Source organism: Podarcis gaigeae, assembly GCF_964106915.1.
Source record: "Podarcis gaigeae genome assembly, chromosome: 6".
Classification (NCBI taxonomy): domain Eukaryota; kingdom Metazoa; phylum Chordata; class Lepidosauria; order Squamata; family Lacertidae; genus Podarcis; species Podarcis gaigeae.
This window is the reverse complement of record NC_139682.1, coordinates 18,168,776-18,185,391: the sequence shown is the minus strand read 5'-3', so window position 1 is coordinate 18,185,391 and position 16,616 is coordinate 18,168,776. Positions and strand designations below refer to the sequence as shown.

At 42.2% G+C, this 16,616-nt stretch overlaps 1 protein-coding gene across 7 annotated transcripts in view; it reads right to left on the bottom strand.

The window, feature by feature from the left end:
• Positions 1-16,616, bottom strand: part of NFATC2 (nuclear factor of activated T cells 2) — a gene marked incomplete at its 3' end in the record, with an annotated part of 132,473 nt that overhangs the window by 63,853 nt on the left and 52,004 nt on the right. For all 7 annotated transcript variants that reach the window (XM_083744189.1, XM_083744187.1, XM_083744188.1 and 4 more), the window contains exons 5-6: positions 15,913-16,085; positions 838-978 (exon numbers count right to left, since the gene is read on the bottom strand). In XM_083744189.1, the coding sequence (XP_083600315.1) occupies positions 838-978; positions 15,913-16,085 (314 nt within the window). The remainder of the gene's footprint in view (positions 1-837; positions 979-15,912; positions 16,086-16,616) is intronic.

Below are 16,616 nucleotides of genomic sequence, written 5' to 3'. Positions count from 1 at the left end.
TAGAGCACGACACATTCTTTTCTGAACACAAAGATACAGAAGTGCCTAAAGGACTGGCTGCTTCTTAAGGATGGTCACTCTGGATGATGTGAAGGACACCACTTGAGAAGGCATCCCTAAGAGCATAAGAAGAGCCCTGCTAGATCATCAGTCAGAAGCCTTCAGGAAGCACACAAGAAGGGCTTGAAGGCAACTGCCATATCCTGCTGCTGCTCTCCATATCCTGCTGCTGCATTCACACTGGCCAACACAGGCACAATGAGGCTTTCAACTCCCACACCACCACCAAACAGCTGCTCCTGTGCAGCCCTGGAGGCTTTTTCTTGCAAGTTTCAGAACCAGCTTACAATGTAGCCAACCGGGGATGGCTGGCTGCTGCTTTAAACAATAATGACAAAAGAAGGTTAGAAGCGCCAATTGCATGAGGTGCTTGTGGCACGTCTCTGAAGGGGAAGCCGGTCGCTGAGAGATTGCAAAGCGGGTGGCAGCTATTACTAACTAGCTCCAAAATGAGTCAGAGCTTTAAGGGTCAGCCTTAACTGCTTTATAATTGCATGTGAGTGAAATGTGCTGTATTCTTATTAGTCATCACCATTGTTTGAACCTGTGTGATGTTTGGCTAGGGAAAACAATGAGTCCACACTAAAGATTTTTGTTTTGTTTTTTGAGGTCAGGTATGATTCAGGTCAGAAATCAAAGCGTTGCTGTGTTCCAATAAAGTAATTCATTTCTGGTTATGCTGGCCCTGTTTGAATGACCGTTCGTAGGACCCAGTCCTGTAAGACATGGTTCTCCTTGATCAGCCTAATTAGAAAAATAATACAACGAACAGCATACCTGGTGTCTTCTCTGTGAATATAACCTTAGATTCTGCAGTAAAATTCTGGCCCGTCAGGATCATCTGTTGTCCACCATATACTAAGCAACTGTCAACATCTTGAGTCTCCACCATCGGAAGTTCATGAGCAGAGCGTTGGGCTGTGGACCAAACAGAGACATGAATGAAACCAGATCTTTCTTTTCTTTCTTTTTTGCTAGGAACTTTCAAAACTACCAACAAGGTCTATTTTGTCACGGTTGCCATCCCCTCCCTGCCAAAGAAACTTCTCCATGAGTCTAAATTTAGGGCTGAAAAGAAAAAAGAGAGGAGGAAAAATAAATTTATACTCAAAGCATTTTTATATGGAAATAATCAGGAGCTGGCTCCAGTGCCTCAGCTGCACTGGCCTCACTCCTTGTCCCTGACAAAGGAGAACTCGGCTGAATGAGCTGGAGTCAGCCCATGTCTATTTCCAAGCCAATGGCCAAATATTCAAGTGCAAGGACTCTACAACCCTGGAACTTTCAATATACCACCTGCAGATTGGATTCCAGTGGATAGCCCTGAATTCCTTTAAAAAGAACTGAAGCGTAACTCGTTCCAAGCTGAAATATGAAGGCCTTGGAGCCATCTAGGCAGCAGGGAAGTGCCCATTGCTCATTACTTTGCCCTCCAGCTTATGTACACGTGTGTGTGTGTGTGTGCGCATATGCACCATTCCCTCTAATACTGGAACCATCCAATCATTTTGGAAGCAAAACACGTCTGCGCACAACAATCCAAATGATTAGGTATACCCATGAGAACCATGACCTTCAAAACTACATTCCCGTCCTATTCTCACCCCTCAGTAATTAAGAATTGCACATTATTATTATTATTATTATTATTATTATTATTATTATTTTCTGTGCCTCCCTTCATGCGAAGATCACAGTGCCATTTACAATACCAAAACACAAAAATACACACCACAAAAAACACAAAAGACCTCCAACCTTCTCCTCATCCTACCTCCTGATTCAGTATAGAGTTGGAGGGGTGGCGGGGAGGCGCATACCGTTCCCTTAGCAACTGCCCTGCTTTCTTGAGGAGACCAAGTTCAGCACTGGGAACCACAGTTTCATAAGAATGCATTAAATCAATGCATAAGACTCAGCAGAAGCACACAGCATCCGTCCACATAACCGAGCTCCCTTGTCATCAAAAGCAGAATAATGCAAGAGAGCTGACATCTGAGAAATCTCCCCCCACAACTGCAACAGCTGGAAAGGATCAAGTACTCCCGTCTTTGACTGGTCCAGATGCATCTCTAGGGCAACTAAGTGACCCAGGAGTTCAGGACCTGAATTCAAACTCCTCCACATCTGTCCCATCCTACACTGAAGGCCTCTGGAGGGTTTTGTTCTGCAGTGTAACATCTCTTCATCCTAACTGCTTGTGCTTTTGGGGGTGGGCAGAGGTGGGGGGTGGAGAGAAAAGATTTATTCTGAAGGGTAATTAACCTTTACCTGACAGCCAATTCACACAGTCTCTCTGCTTGTGGGTGGATCTTTTATTTCCTCCTGCTTGTATTAAACAATGATCTCTCCAGTAGCCAACATGATGCCATCCAGCTGTTATGGGTTCCACTCCCATCATCCCTGACCGGTGGCTATGTGTTGGCTGGGACTCATGGGAGATGGAGTCCAACACATCTGGCTACCTTTGCCATGAGGAGTCTTCCCACTGGGCACACCAACACTCATTCCACATTTCACAGATTCATAGTGGTGTGTAAAAAGTGTGGCTTGCCTTTGCGGTTAACAAGTCATGTGACCTACCTTTTCATAAAGAGCTTTTTTTAAAAAAAGAAGAAGCAGCAAGCAAGCCAAACCATAGGCAGGAAATGAAGACTAGGCTGTATGCAGAGCGGTGGAGTTGATGGGTTTCAAGCTACTTTCAGTGGCTAATGAAAAAACTACAATAGGCTATACATTTTGAGGGTTGACCCCACACATTAATGTGAAAATGGTGTATATTCTGTTTGGAAGCTGATACGACTGGTCCACGTACAGTTGGGAAGGGGAACTGGTGGCCCTCTGAACATTGCTGGAGAAGAAGTCCCATCATTCCTGACCATTCTGGATAGGGCTGATGGGATTTGGAGTTCAACAACATCTTGAAGGGCACAGGTTCCCAACTCCTGGTCTAGACCATGGCTGTCTCCTCTGAACGGCACCACCTTTCCAAAGATCACAGGCAGAAGTCCTCTAACCCAGCTGCCTGAGATATTTTTAACAGGGAAAACCAGGGATCAAGCCTTCCTCATGCAAGGCACCTGTACAACCACTGAGCTACCCTACTCATCTGTGTCTGCTGAAACAATCTTGCTGCAATTCTATAAGCTTGAACACGAAGAAGCCTTCCAAAGGTTAGACCTTAAGAGATAAAATTCTACCAACAATAATGTAGAGTTGAACTTTGAAGAGTGGAGGTTCATCATGGCAGCCCCAAGGAGAGAACAAAAATACAGGCAGCTATTATGATGGTCGTGATCTACATTGTCCTTTGTCCGTACATCACAGGGAACTTCACAACATAAAATTTCAATATAAAATATCCATCCGCTCTATATATTAGATTCACACAGAGAACAAACAGCAGCAATACAACGCATAACAAATGGCTAGCATGAAGTAGAAACTCTGTCAAAGGAAAGGAAAGTATAGTATGCAGCCTCTGCTCGATTATTTTTCACATTCTCCAACTTCCTCTGTGCTAAACTGTCACAAAGAAACTTGAAAGCCTTGTTATTGCCTCTGTCACTTGCCAGAGACTATGCATCCATCAGTTACCCTGAAGATCTGGCCAATTATGTCATTGCTTCTGATCTAAAAAAAAAAATTATGGAGCTCTGCTCCCCTGTATACTGACTTTCAGAAAACTAGCTGAATGTCTATTAATTCTCAGCGGGTTGTGGATTTCTAAGAGCCATTCACTGGATCATTAAAAAATTACTTCTAACAGTACTTTTCAAAGCAGAGCTCTGCACTTATCACAATTAATCATTCATGCAATTTTAGGTGTGTGTGTTTTTTAATAAAATAAATTAAAAATCGAGGGGCTCACAGTTTATTATTCACCCAGCTGGCTCACAAGGCTGCCAGTTAAGAGCATACATTGAGATTACTTTCACAGAAGTTGCTTATTTCTTCCACATGGCTTATATGATTAATCACTCTTTGTAAACAGTCAAGATCCTGATGAGTTCATAATTGGATTTACCACTAACAGGAGATTTATGGTTCTGAAAACTCAAGAGTAAATGATATCTAGCAATAAATAAATAAACCCAACTACAGCATTCAAAAGAAAACAAGCTTAAAGGTTGTATTTGAGAGCATTTCAGCTGTATTGGTCCTGAGAGTGGACATTTCCAAAGGGAGTTTCAATGTAGCTTGATATATACATATATACATTCCGCTACAAAGCCTTCAGTTTAGCTAATAGAATAGTTCCCAGATTCCAGCTTACAGTTTATCCAGAATTCCTTCCATTCAAGGAGATGGTGTTCAACCTATTTTGGATGGAGTTACGCTCCCCAGTAGGATCAGCTTTGCACCTGGGAATATTCCTGGATTCAGCTTTGTCCCTAGAGAGCCAAGTATCTTCACCTTGGGCTAGTATGTCAGTTACAATCTCTCTTGGATGGGGACCACAGCTATCATGAAGTAGTGACCTCCCATCCAGAATACTGCAATACATTATACGGTGGTACCTTGGTTCTCAAACGGCTTAGTTGACAAACAAATTGGCTCCCGAACACCGAAAAACCAGAAGTAAGTGTTCCGGTTTTTTAACATTTTTCAGAAGTGAACATCCAACACGGCTTCTTCTTGAGTGCAGGAAGCTCCTGCAGCCAATCGGAGGTCGCGCCTTGGTTTTCGAACGTTTCAGAAGTCAAACGGTACTTTCAGAAAGGATTACATTTGAGAACTGTATGTGGAACTGCCCTTGAAGACAGCTAGTTAATAATGAATCACCCCACCTTTGAAAGAGCTCCACAGCTCTCTGCTACCAAGCTTAATTTAAGGTGCTGGTATTTATCTGTGAAGGGACGCAGGTGCCGCTGTGGGTTAAACCACATAGCCTAGGGCTTGCCAATCAGAAAGTTGGCGGTGCGAATCCCCGTGTGATGGGGTGAGCTCCCATTGTTTGGTCCCTGCTCCTGACAACCTAGCAGTTTGAAAGCACGTCAAAGTGCAAGTAGATAAATAGGTACCGCTCCAGCGGGAAAGTAAACGGTGTTTCCGTGCGCTGCTCTGGTTTGCCAGAAGCGGCTTAGTCATGCTGGCCACATGACCCGGAAGCTGTACGCCGGCTCCCTTGGCCAATAAAGCGAGATGAGCGCTGCAACCCCAGAGTTGGCCATGATTGGACCTAATGGTCAGGGGTCCCTTTACCTTTATCTGTAAAGCCCTAAATGGCTTGACACTCAGGTACTCAAACAAAAATCTGCCTGGGGTTCTAAAGAGTTCCTTTTATGCAGAAAAGATAGCAGCATGGGCAGTTGTGGGCCACCTTATGCAGAGAGAGTTCCAAAATGGAGGACTACAACCAAAAGTTGGAATATTTTAGGCTGCAATCCAACACACACTTATCTGAGAGTAAGCTTCCATTGAACTCACTGAGACTTGCTTCTTAGTAGACGCACAAAGGACTGCACCCTTATTCAGGTATTGCTTTGTATTATTATGATTTTTGCATTATAGTTTTATTAATGTTAAGTATTTTAGTGTCTTATGAAGAATGGCATTACAGTGGTACCTCGGGTTAAGAACTTAATTAGTTCCGGAGGTCCATTCTTAACCTGAAACTGTTCTTTACCTGAAGCACCACTTTAGCTAATGGGGCCTCCAGCTGCTGCTATGCTGCCGGAGCACAATTTCTGTTCTCATCCTGAAGCAAAGTTCTTAACCTGAGGTACTATTTCTGGGTTAGCGGAGTCTGTAACCTGAAGCGTCTGTAACCTGAAGCGTCCGTAACCCGAGGTACCACTGTATAGGAAATACATATATTCCAAAAGTATGCTGAATAGATCATTCCAAGAACAGCAACATACAAAAATATGATCAATAGCAGCATATAAACATATGCTTAATAAAGTAAAATATGTGTGGAGCCTGCGAGCTACAACACAAAGCAGGTGACCAAGTGAATATGCCTTATGGCACAACATATCATTGTTTACCATGAAGTAAGTATTATTACTTCTTCGATATTACAGCCTAATCTGAGATTGCCTCCACTGACCAAGTCAGACTATTGGTTGACTGGCCCAATATTGACCAGCAACATCCCTGATGGATTAAATTAGAGATGGTTCTACCTGAAACCTCTTTGAGAATGAGATGTAAGAGACTGGACCTGGGATCTTTTCTAGGCAAAGTACATCTCTACCACTGAGTCTCAGACTCTTTGCGAATATAAGATAAACTTAAGAGGTCCAACCAAGGCAAATGATTTATTCAACTTCTCTAAAATCTTCAAAATAGAAACACATTTGTTTTTCTAAATATCTAGTAAAAAAGGGACAAACAACATTGTGGGCATTTCTAAACTGCCTTAGTCCAAGGCAGGCATAGGGAAACACGGCCCTCCAGATGTTTTGAGACTACAATTCCCGTCATCCCTGACCACTGGTCCTGTTAGCTAGAAATGACAGGAGTTGTAGTCCCAAAACATCTGGAGGGCCGAGTTTGCCTATGCTTGGTCTAAGGTGCTGTTCTCACTTCTTGTATTATTATTATCATTATTATTAAATTAAATTTGTATGCTGTCCTTCATCCAAAGATCCCAGGTCACAACAGAAAAATACATAATGAGAATACAGAATACCAAGGGCTGGGTTTCTGCACTCTCCCCTAAAGCCAATTAGTCAGCCAGTCTCATTTATTTGCTTGGGCCCATCATTCATTGTCAAACAAGGGAACAAATCTCAGCCTTGCAATACTGCAAACAATGTATAATCTACAAACGAAAGCATAAAACCAGCTATAAATGTTTACAGTGTGTAAAACAAGCAAATAAAAATATATAATGAAAGGTGATGAGCTGTAATACCTAACCACATTTTGTGCAACCAATTTATTTCTACTCTTTTTGCACTGCCAACACAAAGAGAGCTACTTCATGAGTCACATGTGTCCTTACCCATAAGAAGGGAACACACTACCACTACCTTTCCAGTGTTAGGAATTCCTGTCTGGAAATTCTGCTTAAAAACCTTGTGTGGGAAAGTGCAACAGATTGTGGACAAAATCCTTTAGTTCCTGAAGGCCACAAATCCTGAGGCTGTGTACACACCAGAGTGTTAGTGTGCACGTGGGTCGCACAAATCTGATTTTTCCATGTGTGCTTTTCTGCTCATTCGTCCACACATAAGCACTTTCAATTGAACTCTATCTCAGTGCTTCCCATCCACACTGGTGGACAATTCTCAATGGGATGTATTTGTGCTATGTTCCTTCCGCTCAGTTACTAGTTCTAGGGTTGCCAAATTTCAAAAAGTTGTTGAGGTTGTTTTTTTTAGCAAAGTTGATGAATTTTCTCTCTCTCAAAATCTCTTTTTTTAATGAAGTTTTTGAGCTATTGTTGAGGAAAATCGGCAAAAAAACCAACACTTCTGACTTGGGTTGCCATATGCCCGGGTTTCCCCGGATCCGCATTTTTACTGAATTTTGGAAATTCCGCCTGGACTTTATTTTTGACCGACAAATCCCAGACGTATGGCAACCCTACTAGTTCTCTACCTTCTGAGTTACAGAAACATGAGCTCTATTGTGGGCGTGTGCACAGGCATCTGTTTACCTGTTTAAAAAGAAAGTCGAGTCACACAACAGAACATCCATTCCGGTAATTTGAGATTTTATGATTCCACCCCCTCCCTTACTCCAGTATCAGTGGATCAGGAAAATATTAGTTACAGGTAAGTAGCCGTGTTGGTCTGCCGTAGTCGAAACAAAATTTTAAAAAATTCCTTCCAGTAGCACCTTAGAGAACAACTAAGTTTGCTATTGGTATCTGAAGAAGTGTGTATGCACACGAAAGCTCATACCAATAGCAAACTTAGTTGGTCTCTAAGGTGCTACTGGAAGGAAAATATTAGTTAAATGAGAGGAAATGCGGGCTGCCACTTGGATTAGGACAATGTGTGGATGTCGCAAAGAACATTTACTCATCGGATGCATCACATCCACTTTAAACTACCATGGGTACCAGCCCAAAGTAGCTGGAAGCTCCATGAATGCAGGAGGAACTTGTCCATTTTTGTTGCCACTGTTACCTATAAGCATTATGTCTTAATCTGCTATTACAGGGAGTGTCTAACTGCGGTTGTTGGAGCGGGCATGTGTGTGTTATGTGTTTGTTAAATCTTATCTGTTGACAATGTGTTGTGGAAATTGCCTTCTGGTTGTTGATGTGTATTTAAATTTGGTTTTATGTGTATTGTTTGGGGGGAAAATGAGGGCCACCCACCCTGTAGCTTATATTTTAAACTGTATTTTTAGATTTCAAATTTGGACGGACGGAAAGATATGAAAAGGAATGAGAGTCTGTCGTTAGCCTCCTTGGCGTTCTCATGTACGGAAGGGAGTAACGCAAACAGATACCTTGGTATCATTCGGACCAAGCTTGTTTTCTTTTGTATGCTCTATTAAATTAATCCCCAGTAAATTCACCGTTTCTAAAGCTCAGGATAGGTGAAATGCAGGCAGTAATTTCACACTGCTCCTTCTCTTCCCCTCAGGGGCTGGCACTCCATAAAGCAGACCAACAGCTACTGTAGTTTATGAGCTCTGTATAAACATAACACTGTTGACTTATCCCGTTGGGGTGTTTACTTTCAATAGCAACAGCCACTGACATAATGCAGGAAAGCAAATGCTAGGCGAAACACTCACTTTTGCCTTGAAACAGCATGTCAACTCTGCTAATGGCACTGGGGGCGTGAGGGGGGTTTTCTTTCTGTATTTTATTTGACCGCCTGCAAATCAAGATGTTACGGGTCGTCCGTGCCAAAAATTACATTATGGCCAGCAGTGGAAGGGAAACAAAAAAGGGAACTGCGGTTATCGGGATCTCTGCTGAGTTTTGTTTCCTGAGCCTCAGAATTGCAAGAGAAAGGGGCCAAAATAGGGAAGCAAAATAATTTGGCTTAACGTGGGGAGAACCAGGCAGGCTAGGACACATAAGCCAGTCAACCTGCTAGGCTGCTTCAAGAGCAAGTTCACCAGCAATATTTTTGACTCAGTGTCAAGGAAATGCCATAGGGACGTTCACATGCTCAGTGTGATGGCAGTATTTATGCAGCCTGTATTTATGCAGCAACAACATTTATGCAGCCTGTGCACATTTATACAAATTTACACGATCCCTCCTCTTTTGTATTCTTCTCACAGAAGCAGGGAAAGAGCTATGTGTCCCAAGCAGGGATGGAGGAAAAATGCAATTCAATTCACATTTAAGGTTGAATTTATTAAGCCTGTTGTTTCCAAAGCAACATGAGAACCAAAGCTCAACCAACTTTCAGAAGTCACACTTATCTACATTTTGCGGTGCAGTTCTCCAATCAACGTTTACAAAAACAAATATATAACAGGGAAATGTGTATAGCAATGAATATGTTATGAGAAAGCACTTACAAAATGAGTAGATTAGTCAAAACTGAAGAAAAAAATGTATTATTAGGGAAACTTGCATTAAAAATGCCAGTAGAAACCTGAATTTAAGATTGGAAAAATAAGAAACTAAGATAGCCAAAACTGGCTACCCTTATGGGTACCCTTCTGGCTTCTGAGATTTCATCAGGCATTGTCCACATACTTTAAAACACATCCTTACCCTTAAAGATTAGAAATGTGCTTTAAAAACAAACAGATAAAGATTTAGATTCTCAGGGAAGTAGTTTCTGTATCGAATGTTGCACATTTCGCATTCTCATAGCATGCCCAAAGCCCTGGCAATACCCATCTGATGCTGCTAAAGTTGGTAGTCGCAAAATCTAACAGGGAACGGCAGCCATCATGAAGGCTGCATTTCTGGATATTATTACTAGTAGGAGCTCTCAATGATCCTGAGGCTTGACGGAGTAGGAGAAATTCTTAACATGGAGGTAGGGTGCCACAAAGCTCCTGAATCTGGCACTGAATTTGGCTTATGGAAGCAGAGTCTCTCCAGTTTGTAAATGGACCTTCTAGCCCACATCTAGAAGTGAAGAGAGCGTTTGTCAACATTAGTTGGTGGAGGACTGGAAATTAATCAGGGAGGTGTGTACTAAGAAGAGAACGAGAACCCTATTGGATCAGACCGAAGGTCATCTCATTCAACATCCTATTTTCAGCAGTGGCTACTCAGATGCTTCCAAGAAATGGCAAGAACATGAAGGCAAGAAGAGCCTCCTGGGGTTGTCATCCGCCGCACGCCCCTCCAACTCTTGACATTCAGAAGCAGCAGACACATGCAAAAAAATCTCGTTGCTATTTCCTGCTCTTGGCACTTTAGAGAAACTGGCTGCTGGTGATATTATTTATTCATACCTGACTGCAGTGGACTGGAAATTTTTATGGCAATCCGACTCTGGCTTCTGTATTGCAACGACTGATAAAGCCTATCAATTCGTATTGCGTTTTAATGACTCCTGTGGTGTATATCGCAATACATTTAAAATGTTACAACGTTACCACTACTGAAATCAATTCTTATATTTGGAGCATTATTATTTGCTTTGAAATGAATTGGTGTTATACTGTTGATTGTAATAATGCATTAATATATAGTCTTATTTCTTGTATTGCGGGCTGCTTTAGGTCAAGAAAGATGTCCCTAGCATTACACACTAACCAGTGATCTACCAGGATTTAGATTATGCATGGATTTAGGGATGGCTACAGCTGCAGTCTCAGTCTGTATCAGGCCCCCCCCTTTGCTTGGTTTTATTATTATTATTTTAATCCCAGCCTTACCCTATGCAACATGTTCAGTGACAGGTATGGTTAGACTGAGATTGTGTGAGTCATTGCCACATTTTGTGGCTGTGAATTCCATATTGCCAAGGGCAGTTGCTCTATCCTAGGGTTGCCATATTTCAAAAAGTTGTTGAGCTTTTTGGACAAAGTCTCCAAAAAAATGTGGACATTTTCTCAGACATTTTGCCCGCTTTACGAAAAATCCACCCGGACACCACTTTCTCACCAATTGCAAACCATTCTTTCCTTCTTTTGGTTTCTACAAGAGCCCAAATATTGCAACTGTAATAAATTATGCAAATAATTAAATGGGTAGGCATTTGCGTCACTTATTCCAAGCAGAATTTGGGTGCCCTTCATGAAAATATTGCTGACACCCTAACTGCAACATCACAAAAATCCAAAACCAGTATCTCTCTTCAGCCTTTCTCAGGAAGACATGTAAGTAGCAGTAAAGATAGATAAGAAGGGATCACTAAACCTGGGTATTATGATTTTTTTAAGAACACCAACGCTACCAAGGAGGAGATTAATAGCAGGCAGGGTTAACTATCAGAATGTCTTAGTGGACTCAATAAAGTACTTCCTCTTAAACCTTCATGGAAGTGATCTCTTGAGATTAAAACCCACTGTGCTATAACCATGAGCCCCTTGGGCTTTTAAGTTTTATTCTGCTTGAATTCCTTGGTGATAGCAATTACTGGAGGAGATAGAACCCTTGCAACTCCTCAAACAGGATGACCAGCAAGCAAAATGCAGCCTTGTATTTCACTATGTGCCGTAGCCAACCCTTGATTCCTGTGTAGGCAATCACACCAGAATAAACTCAGAATAACTTTGTAGTTCATGTCAGACTTTTTTTTATCCCTCCCACTTCCTGCTCATTCTAAACTCAAAGGGGGAAAGAAGCCCAACGGGACCCAAAGGTCTTTGCATCTTCTGTTAGCCAGATGACTGTCCAACTATTTAAAATGCATAAATGAAACCTATTATCGTTTCTAGTTCTAGTAAGATGCATTTTTAGAAGAAGGCAGCTTTGGAAAGACTAGTGAAAGGCTTAACCAAGATCGACTTTTATTTCTGAATCTTTGGGAAATGCCTCTTCTAAACTCCACCTCACAATGGCCACCTCTGGTACCAGAGAAGCTAGAAATATTCATTTTAATAGTAAAAGCAAAGTTCCTGAAGAAGCTTTTCCTAGAATATTACTCAGTTATTTTATTTATTTATTTATTTACTTACTTACTTACTTACTTACTTACTTACTTAGTTATTGCTATTGTTACTGTCATTGTTATTATTATACTAATTCATACCCTGCCTTTTCCCCTGATGGGACTCAGACTATACTACTCTTCCTGCCACTATGCCAGTCTTCACAACTCTCCTTATCACAAGAGATTAAAGACTGAGTTCAGAAAGAACCATGCAAACAAAATGTGTTTGTGAAAAGTAAGCCGATTTGCATTTATTCCACCAATTTGCATCGTGCGTTTTCAGCATAGGTTCCTAGATAAAAAGTCTTTATGAGCGTAGCCATAACAAAGGTTTTATTAGAGCAGCTGTAAAGTAATGCATTTTTTTAAAGCGAGAGGTATGCTTTTCAGAGTTCACTGGAGAAGCTACTGAAAATGCAGAGTGTTCATAGCATGCTGCCTGAAAACGACAGGCGGATTAATCTCCTGGGAGTCACAAGTATGGTTCTTTGCTACGCTTAAACTAGCTGCTAGCCTACTGTTGATAATCTATCCACTAGCAAGAAAGTCATAAAAAGCCTGCCAAGATGAATACATTCTTTAAACTGACTATTTCTTTCCACTGAATTTACAACTGTGCCACATATCGTTAATGCAGAATATCTAATTTTATGGGGAAACTGAGTTGGAGAGGAGGAAAGAAACAACAACAACAAAAAAGGAAACTTCCAAGGCAGCTAATTAAAAGGAAACAAAATATTTGACCAAAATTCATTGGCATAAACCAACTTTCTGAAGACTGGAGAAACGTCTAAATCACTCAAATGGACACCTTTTCGGAAGTAAATATAATTTTGCCAAAATAATATTTATAACGAGAACAGGTTTACAGGAGAGAATAAAGCAACAACAGCTGGTTTATTGCCTTAAAGGGCTTCTACTTCTGCAACAGGGCTTTTCTCCCCTCTTCTACCTCCATGTGCCCTCATGCTCCCTAAAACTTGCTTGGGGAGGATGTCAGGAGAACATCCACAACAGCGCATGGCAAGATGGGTGGGAGGTTTGCTCTGTCTGCCAAGCTGTCACGCTTGCGCTGATGGAAACATCCAATATCGAATTCTGCCCATATACAACGGTACCTCTGGATAAGCACACCTCTGGTTGCATATCCTTCGGGTTACGCACGCGGCAAACCCGGAAGTATTTTTCCGGGTTTTGCTGCACACGCATGTGCCGAAGCACTCTACCGTGCCATGCGCATGCACAGAACAGGAACCTCCGGTTGCGAATTCCTTAGGATCCGACCAGAGCTCCAGAACGGATCCTGTGCGTAACTGGAGGTACCACTGCAGTCGCATCAGACCAAGCCATGCTCAATTTTCTCCAATTAATATTAATATTTTGTGTCCCTTAAGCATGCACAGTCCCCATTAAGCTGCTTTGGGATGTCCGACTCACTTAGGGTCCCCCCCAAAAAATATTTTATTCTTTCACAAACCTTGGAGCTTCCTCTTCTAAGTGAGTGGTGCCATTAAGAGAAATGGTATATCTCAGTGATAGAGCATCTACACACCGCCAGCCACCTTACCTTTGTGAAAGGGATGTGGCAGGGCAAAGACGTTTGGCCCTGCTGCATCTACTGCAGAGGATGCACCAGGGCGAAGATGCTTCGCCCTGCCGTGTTCCTGGCAGAGATCACCAAAACGCCTTCCGGGAAGGCACCCTGGCAATCATCAAAGGGATGCACAAGGCGAAGAGATTTCACCTGCCATGTTATTGGGGATCCTCAAAAGGACACATTTTTCAGAGGTTTAGATTGCAGCCTATACAACATGTTGAAACAGTCTCCAGTGCAGATGTGTCTCAGGGCAGGGATGGGGAGCCTGTGGCCATAAAATGTTGCTGGACTCCAGCTCTCGTTAGTCCTAGCCAAGAAGGCCAGTGGTGGAAAACGATAAGAGTTACAGCCTAGTTACATTGAGAGGCTGCAGGTTCCCCACTTCTCCCTTAGGGGAAGGCTTACATTACAATCAAAAGCCACAAAGTGGGTCTTTTAAGTAAACTTTCTCAGGCAGTTTATTGCTACAACATGGTTTTGTACACTACTGTGAGTCACACAATAAAAGAAGTGAAAATGGTTCGTTATGACTCTGTGAAATCCCCAAACCACTGAGAAAGCTCAGGTTACTAACAATAAAGCATCACCGGATGAGCAAAGAGACTCAGAAGCGCAAGCCCTCCAAAAATGACTAAGAATCTCTGGATGTGCCAGAATGGAGGCCCTTCCACAGGTCCTATCCTGTGAAGACACCGAGCACCCTTCGTTCCTGATGCAAACCTCCTACACTGAAAGGATGATAGCTGGAAATGAGATCTCCGGTGGGATGAACATATGCTAGAGGGCCAAGAACATTTTCTCCATGGGAGATCTGCTGAGAGAGTATAGCCCACATTCGGCAGTCACTGAGACATCCAGTGGAAATCCCCTCTTCTCCAATGTGGGGCTTATCAAAGAGTGCAAAAGGGAAACTCCCACACCCCTCTCGTCGATTTGATGTGCTGCTTGTCCTGCTGTCTCTTGGAGTACTGCCCAAAAACAGTCTGAATATGATGTGTTCAGGGTGAGAGTCATAACAATTGTCTCATTTTCAGACTTTTCAGATAATCAGGAGATCTTTGACAACTTGTGTACCAAATCTCAGATTTCTATCTGTTCTGGAAGTACCTCCATAATTTCAATTGTACTCTAATGAGTCAAGGGATTAGCAGCATCTTTCTGTTATCAATTTGTATTAAAGCTGCACCGCCTAATTCTAAACAGTAGGACATGTGAAAATAATCTAGTGATCTTAGTGGATCCACAAGGTCAACGTGAATCAACAGTGTGATGCAGCAGTAAAAAAATCTAATGCTATTCTAGATTGCATCAACAGAAGTATAGTGTCAAGGTTAAGGGAAGTAATAGGACCACTCAATTCTGCATTGGTCACACCACATTTGGAGTACGGTGTTCAGTTCCGGGTGCCACAATTTAAGAACGCTATTGAGAAGTTGGAACGTGTGCAGAAGGGCAACCAAGATGATCAAGGGTCTGGAAACCAAGCCTTATGAGGAACAGTTGAGGGAGCTGGGTATGTTTAGCCTGGAAAACAGGAGACTGAGAGGAGATAAGATAGCTATCTTCAAATATCTTAAGGGCAAGCTTGTTTTCTCCTGCTCTGGAGGGTAGGATCCAAACCAATGGCTTCAAGTTACAAGAAATGAGATTCCGACTAAACATCAAGAAGAACTTTGTGACAGTAAGAGCAACAGTAGAACACACTCCCTCAGAAGGTGGTGGACTCACTTTCATTGGAGGTTTTTAAGCAGATGTTAGATAGCCATCTGTCATGGATGCTTGAAATTCCTGCATTACAAGGTGTTGGGAGTAGATGACTCTCAGGGTCCCTTCCAACTCTGTGATTCTATTATTTTTTATTCCATGTCTACTGAAAAGTAAGGGCCAAACTACAAATCCCATTCTACTAGTGTCAATTCATGTGCTAGTGCAACTATTTAGTTGAATACTGCCTCAAGACTACAGTGGGTAGAGGTGGTAGGTTGTTTCACCACCATGCTAAGATTCCAGAATCACTAGCATTTATATACATATATAAAGAAAACCCTTGCACTTAACAGCACATCTGAATAGCTAACATAATGTGTAATTTGACCGTGAGTCCTCCTGATTTCAATGGGACTTACCCCCAGGTAATTATGCACAGGTTTCGAGACATGCTTTCTTCAGCTAATTAAGGATCGAAGCACAGGATACAGAGAGGTTGCAGCATGGAAAATATCACCACTGATCAGAAAATTGTGAAGTTACAGAGAAAATGCAACTTACAGCATTCAATGGGGTTGGATGCCACTTGCAAGGAAACAATCCTGCCACTGGATTCGGGGATGTGCACACGGAAGACCAGTCGCACGCGGGTGTTCTTCCGGCCGATGTCCGTCTCCCCTTTCCGCAGTTCAATGTCTGCATTTCTCAGCTTGAGGATCCCTGCACAGTCAATGCTGCGGAACAAGCCAAAACCTTAGTTAATACCCGACCACAGAATTAACAACCCAATGATTCCTGAACACATTTGCAAGGTGGGAAAGATATGGTTCACGCAAATTTTGTTTTTACCTCACTGATTACAACGGTGGATTTAAAGGTCACTTTTCATCAGAAAATAAAACATAATATCAGGAAATGCCTAAGTACAACAACAACAACAACAACAACAACAACAACAACAACCTCACTGCACTTAAAAAAAATGATTAAAAACAGACTGCCCTGACCTACTTATTTAAAAGGCCTGGGAGAACAGGGCTTTTTGACTCCCAAAACATTGTCCCAATGGTGCCATGTTCTAAAAGATACATTTAAAATTAAAGAATCAGTATGGTGTAGTTGTTAGAGTAGGACTGAAATTCAAATGCGCACTGAGACATGAACATAGCAATGAAAGAAGAGCCTCCTGGATCAGGTTACTGGTCCATCTAGCTTAGCATCCTGTCTCACAGTGGCCAACCAGATGCCTGTGGGAAACCCAAAAG